The sequence below is a fragment of the Octodon degus genome, unplaced genomic scaffold (assembly GCF_000260255.1).
Source record: "Octodon degus isolate 3935 unplaced genomic scaffold, OctDeg1.0 scaffold00098, whole genome shotgun sequence".
Lineage (NCBI taxonomy): Eukaryota > Metazoa > Chordata > Mammalia > Rodentia > Octodontidae > Octodon > Octodon degus.
Window position 1 is genome coordinate 374,606 of NW_004524674.1, and position 6,388 is coordinate 380,993.

Here is a 6,388-nt window from a genome sequence, read left to right on the forward strand (position 1 = left end):
AAAAAAAAAAAAAAAAAACAGGTAAATTGGTGCTTCATCCAAATTTAAAAATTTTGCCTGTGAAGAAAGTAAAAAGGCAGGGTACAGATATGCTTTATCTGAGCCAGGTACGGTGGTGGCACCTGTCTGTAATCCTAGCACATGGGAGGCTGAGGCAGGATTGCTATGAGTTCAAGGCCAGTCTGGGCTTCATAGTGAGTTGAAGGCCAGGCTGACTTTCATAGGAAGACCCTGTCTCAAACAAAAACTGCCACCTCCCCGCCCAAAAGTAAATCTTATCTGATAAGGGTTTAGTGTCCAGAATATATAAAGAACAATAAAATACAACAGTTAATTTTAAGAAGCTAAACAATCCAGTTTTAAAATGGACAAAAAGCTGGGTACAGGGGCACATGCCTGTAATCCTTGCTACTGAGGAGGCTGAGGTTCTAAAAGCATAGGTTCTAGTCCAATCTGGATGGTATAGTAAGAACCTGTCTAAAAAACAAAAGGCAAAGAATTTGATCAGACATTTCTGGAAAAATATTGTCAAGGTGACTCAAAACCATGATAAAAGCTGGGCCTGGTGGTACACGCCCATCATCCCAGCATTTAGGAGGCTGAGGTAAGAGAATCACCATGAGTTTAAGGCCAGCCTGAAGTACATCTCAAAAAAAAAAAAAAAAAAGTAAAGGAAAAAAAGATGACAATTTACATTCACTGGAATGACTTTAAGAATACACAATTTTTTGAGACAGGTTCTCACTCTTTGGTGCAGGCTAGCTCAAACTTGCAGTGATCCTCTTGTCTTATTTTCCTAAGTGCTGGGATTATCGGCATGCGTCACCACACCAAGCTTAAAAATAATATTCTTTTTTTTTTTTTTTTTAATTTACTTATTTATGTGGGTGTGTGGCCAGCTCAGCCCACCAGAGGGCGGGGCTGGCTGGCATGTGGTGCTGGGGGATTGAACTGCAGTCCCTGTGCTTTGCTAAGCTTGTTCTAAGTAGGTGCTTTAGACCACTGAGCCATCTCACCAGCCCCCAAAGTAATATTCTTAAGGAACAAATAGGAGAGACTGGTAAGGATGTGGAGAAATTCGACTCCTCATACATCGTTAGTGGGCATGTAAAAGGCACAGCTGCTGTGTAAAATGATTTGGAAGATTCCCAAGAGGTTAAAGACAGTTTGGAGACAACCAAGCGTTCCTACACCTAAGGATATTCCAAAGAGAATGAGAAACACATTCACCCAAAACGTTGATGAGCATACTATTAGCAACATCATTCATAATAGCAAGTGAAAATAATGCAAACGCCCACCAGCTGGGGAATAGACCTACAAAATGTTGCCTAGCCATAAAATGTGGTATTATTTAGCCATGAAAAGGAATAAAGTCACAGCTATAACATGCACAGGTCTTTTTTTTTTTTTGAACCGGGGATTGAACTCAGGCCCTTGTGCTTGCCAGGCAAGCTCTTATCGTACTGAGCTATGTCCCCAGCCCCCATGCACAGGTCTGGAAAACACTACACTAAGTGAAAGAAATGAGGCCCTAAGAGCATGAGACAGGCTCCAGCTATAAAATGTCCAGAAGAGGCAGATCCATAGACAGAAGGCAGACTTGTGGCTGCCAGGAAATGGGGGTAAGGAGAATGGGGACTGACCAGTAATAACTCCAGGTTTCTTTCTGGGGTGATGGAAATGTTCCAGAATTAGGCAGTGGTGGGGAGATGGCTCAGTGGAATAAGCGCTTCCCTGGAAAGTGCAAAGACCTGAATTCAATCCCCAGTTCTGCCAAAAAATAAATAAAAAATAAGCAGTGGTGATGGGTGCACAACATTGTGAATGTGCTATAAAGCACTTACTTGTACAATTTTAAATGATTAAAAGGGTATGTTATATGCTACATGAATTTTATCTCAATTAAAAATAGTACAAAAGACATCTTCTTCAAAAGATATCACTGTTAATACAAAGAAAGACTTAGGAACAATCCTCATAGAGAGAAGACTAATAAGTCATGAAAACTGCACGTAAGGCACGACTTCAGATTTTCTTTTGCCATAAAGGTAACTACTGGAACATGTACGCTGCTGATGGGGGCTGGTGAGATGGCTCAGTGGTAGGCTGCTGATGGGGGCTGGTGAGATGGCTCAGTGGTCTAAAGCACCTACTCAGAACAAGCTTAGCAAAGCACAGGGACCGCAGTTCAATCCCCCAGCACCACATGCCAGCCAGCCCCGCCCCCTGGTGGGCTGAGCTGGTCACACACACAAATGAAATATTTTTAAAAAATCTGCAGGTGAGACCATGTTGTTTAATGATAATACCCCAAATGTTAAGCTTGTACTAAGTATAGCTAAATAGGAGAATTCCTCCTACCCCTACCACATGGGGCCCTCATCAGAACCAGGCCATGCTGGTACCCTGATCTCGGAGTCCCAGCTTGCACAACTGTGGACATGAGCCCCTCTTACAGCACTCAGGAGAAACTGCATAAATACAAAAGGCGCATAGAGAAAGGGAAAGGACCAGAGGAATAGCAAGATGTTAACACTGCAGAGTCCCTAGTTGAGGGAAATAATTTTTCATACTACTCTTACCTCCTTCCTCTGCCTAAAATGAAGTCAAAACCCTAAAGATATTTTAAGGTGGGGCAGCACATGTCAGCTGTGGGCACAGACAAGCTCAATGAGCACAACTAATTAAAGCATTATTGCTGCTGCTGCAGACCGCCCAGGTTAACCCTTGCGGTAAACTTGGGGAAATCGTGGCAGAGAGCGGAGAGGAGGGAAGCCACCTGCCTGAGGTCACACAGCCAGTGGTGTGGGATACTGCTACTTCCCCTGATGCTGGCGAAAGTTCTGGGTTCAGCAAGTGCCAACCAATATGCGTCCATCTCCTCATGTCCAGGGCAGCGCTGAAGCCCTGAGCCCTAGGCTGTCACATTGCCAAGGAATGGCAAGAGGTCTGTGGCCCTGGGCAAAGCTGCCATTGTAGGAGGGACATGTTGGGGCTGCCCGGGGCAGAAACCTTAGGGAAATATTCAAGACGAACCTTCACTAACTCGTTCCTTTGACTCACCCTCTAGTGAAAGGACGCCAGACTCCATCTCCAAGGCATCCCCAAACTAGCAGGGAGGAAATGCCCCACCTCCACAAACACAAACTAGCACGTAATTAAACTCCGGGTGGGAATGGCTGGGAGGAAAGCAACCAGGTCTGAAGGATGAGTGGGCACTGTCAAGGGAAAAGAACAGCGAAGCTGGAGACAGCAGGTGTCTTAGACTCAGAAGTCAGGCTCTGGGAAGAGCAGGAGAGGCCAGGGCTGCCTTGGCTGGAGGAAGCAGGAGCACGGGCTCTTGGGAAGGGCGCCACAGCACTGAGGGCTTAAAGTCTCCGGACAGGACCCCTGCTGGATATGGTAGGCGTCCCTCACGGGTAGGTGAGCTGACCGGAAGAGAGTTCAGGGACACGCCAGGCTGATGAGTTGTCCCCGGCCACAATAAGACACTGAGGCTCTGTGCTTATAAATAACCCACCGGATGCCTAGGCCAACTGTCAGGCGGGGGAGGGGGGCGGGGGGCAGGGAGGCCTCTGGGGTGACAGCTGCAGCCCAGTCCCTTCATCCGGGCCCCTACCCCCGCCCCCCACCCTATCAAGAGGGCTCCAGTCCCTGGGGAAGGAGCTGGTCATGGACAGCCACCTAAATGAAGAAGTCCAGCAGCCCCTTCCCATGTCTCATCTCTAGAGCTGGCGGGGAAGTAGAGGGGCCCTGTGAACCCCACCCTTACACCCAAGGACCCAAGGAGGGTCCTCTCCTTGGGCGAAGATCTCAAGAAAAGCCAAGCGCAAATTGCGGGACCCTGGAGAAGGCCCGGCCGCGCCCCCTCCTCTGTCCCGCTGCCCCCGCACCCACTCCTCCCCCCTGCGGAGCCCCTCCCCCAGCCTCCAAAGTGCAGGGGACTCACACGACCAGGTACAGCAGGATGATGAGCTGCAGCAGTCTGTAGAGCAGCCCCACCTTCTTGTTCTTGGCGATCACATACTTTTCGGTCTTGTAGTCGAACGCAGACTGGAAGAACCCCTTCCAGCCCGCCTGCCCCATGCCGCCGGCTCGGCCGGGCCTGCCGAGGGCCCCCACGTGTGCGGCGTGGGAACCTCCGCCTCCAGTGCCCGGTGTCCGCCGCGCGCTCTGGGTCGGCGCTGCCGCAGCCCTGGCCGCGCGGCTCCAACCGGCATGGGAGGGCGCCCGGGCCGCGGGGCAGGGCGCCAGCACCGGCCGGGCTGATGGGCCGCGCCAGGAGCCGGGCTGCGGCGAGCGTGGAGCTCGGACTGCGCCCTGGCCACCACCTCCGCAGCCGCGGGTGTGCGCTGCAGCCCGGCTAAGTGAGACCACTTTGCCAGCGCGAGCAGGCGAGAAAAGAGGGAAGGGCAGCTTTCAAGCAACCCCCGCCCTTCCTCACCTGCTAAGGAAACTGAGGCGGTGCGTGGGAGGAAACTATTGCACAGGAAGTAGGAGTGAAGGGGCTAAGGCTGATTCACAAGTAAACAGGCTTTTTTTCTCTATGTAATGGGAATCAAATCTAGCCCCTACCCCAGCACCCGCTCGTGCACACATAGTTTTTAAAGTTATGATCTTGCCTCAGCCTATGAAGTAACTGAGGTTAGAGGCACATGCCCCGCTGGACAGGTTTCTTTTTTCTTTTTTTTTAATTTTATTTATGTGTGTGTGTGTGTGTGTGTGTGTGTGTGTGGCCAGCTCAGCCCACCAGGGGACCGGGCTGGCTGGCATGTGGTGCTGGGGGATTGAACCGCGATCCCTGTGCAGCTTGTTCTAAGTAGGTGCTTTAGACCACTGAGCCATCTCACCAGCCCCAGGTTTCTTGATTCATCTGGTGCCAAGACATCATGAGAGCTGGATCTTTCTTGCCGTTTGGGAGAACCATGACCTCACGCCACAGGCTGTCAGAAACCTGTCTGGTAGCTGCTGGCATCCCCTGGAACCAAGTGGGTATTTCTACCGCAGTTGCTGCAGGGTTAAAACCCCACATTCCCAGAGAGGTAGTTGCCAACAGGTCAGGAAAGCCTCCAGCAGAGGGGATGGGGAGACCCAGGCAATGCAGGCCCAGAGCCACAAACTACACCTGGAGCCAGCCGGGTTCCCAGAGCAGGAGACAGACTTCTTGCAGGCTGCCCTACCATCCCACCCCCACCCCACCCCATCCCACCTCCACCCCTGACCGTGGGAAACTGATCAGAGAGAGGGGAGGAAGTGGGGGAAAGCTCTAGTTTATCTCACGGTTTCAGAAATTTCAATCCGTGGTTGGTTGGCTCCAAGGCAGAAACACCACAGTAGAAGGATGCTCTGGAGGAAAGCTGCACACCTTTGACAGCCAGGAAGCAGATGTTCCCAAGGTTGGGCCCCCATCCCCTGACCCACCTGGCATCAGAAGCGAGCTTTACTTAAATTTCCTAAGTGTTTCCCAAACCGCTCAAGATTAAACATCACAGGAGGCAAAGACATTTTCTCAGGGCAGGGGATGAAACCCAAGGCCTTGCACAGGCTAGGCAAGTGCTCTGCCCCTGAGCTATGGCTCCAGCCTGTCTTCACCTCTTTCTAGCAGTTCCAATTCAAATGCCTTTCCCTCAGAAAGCCTGTTCTTGCCATCCCCTCAAAGGAGCCCTAACCCTACTCTAATCACTTACTTTTTTTTATTTTTAAGGACCAGGAAATTGAACTTGGGACCTTGCTTAGGCACTTAAACCGTTGAATTATATCTCCAGCCCCCTAAACCACTTTCTGTCCCTTCACTCCATCTTGTTCCCATGGAGCACTTGTCACCATCTGAAATGACCTCACTAGCTTGTCTGTGCCCCAGTAAAACTCTAGAGGGTCCAGGAAGGCAAAAACCTTGGCTGTGGATATGTCTGTATCCTGTGCCCCGCACATCACAGTCCTGTACATACTTGCTACATGAGTGAACAAGCCTAGGCCCAGTTTTTAAAACAAGAAGGTATCTAGAGCTGTTGTCTTGCCCCAGCAGCCCTCTACCTCCTACCAGCCTCTCCCTCAGCCCGGCCCTAGCCTGGCTTTCCAGCAGCCAGAGGATCGCAGAACCAATATTGTCATAATGGCCATACTTCCAAAACAGTCCCAATCAAAATCCCAACAGCATACTTTACAGATACGAAGATAACAATCCTAAAATTCATATAGATCTAGAAGAGAGCTAGGATAACAAAAAACAAAAAAAAAAAACCAAAAAAAAAACTTTGTTTTTTGCCAGATTGATTTTTATTGTCACACCGCTCAAGCCTTGACGGCGAACTTGCGTAGAGGGTACAGCCGCTCCTTCGGCTGCTGCTTCTCGGTCGTCAGCTTCTCCTCGTGCATGTTGAGCCGG

The 6,388-nt window shown here is 50.3% G+C and overlaps 1 protein-coding gene across 1 annotated transcript in view; it reads right to left on the bottom strand.

Moving 5' to 3' along the window:
• Positions 1 to 4,325, bottom strand: part of P2rx5 (purinergic receptor P2X 5) — a 36,308-nt gene extending 31,983 nt beyond the window's left edge. Inside the window, exon 1 of the mRNA XM_004638498.3 lies at positions 3,953 to 4,325. Within this exon, the coding sequence (XP_004638555.2) occupies positions 3,953 to 4,089 (137 nt within the window). The 5' untranslated portion in view covers positions 4,090 to 4,325. The remainder of the gene's footprint in view (positions 1 to 3,952) is intronic.
• Positions 4,326 to 6,388: the final 2,063 nt, after the last annotated feature.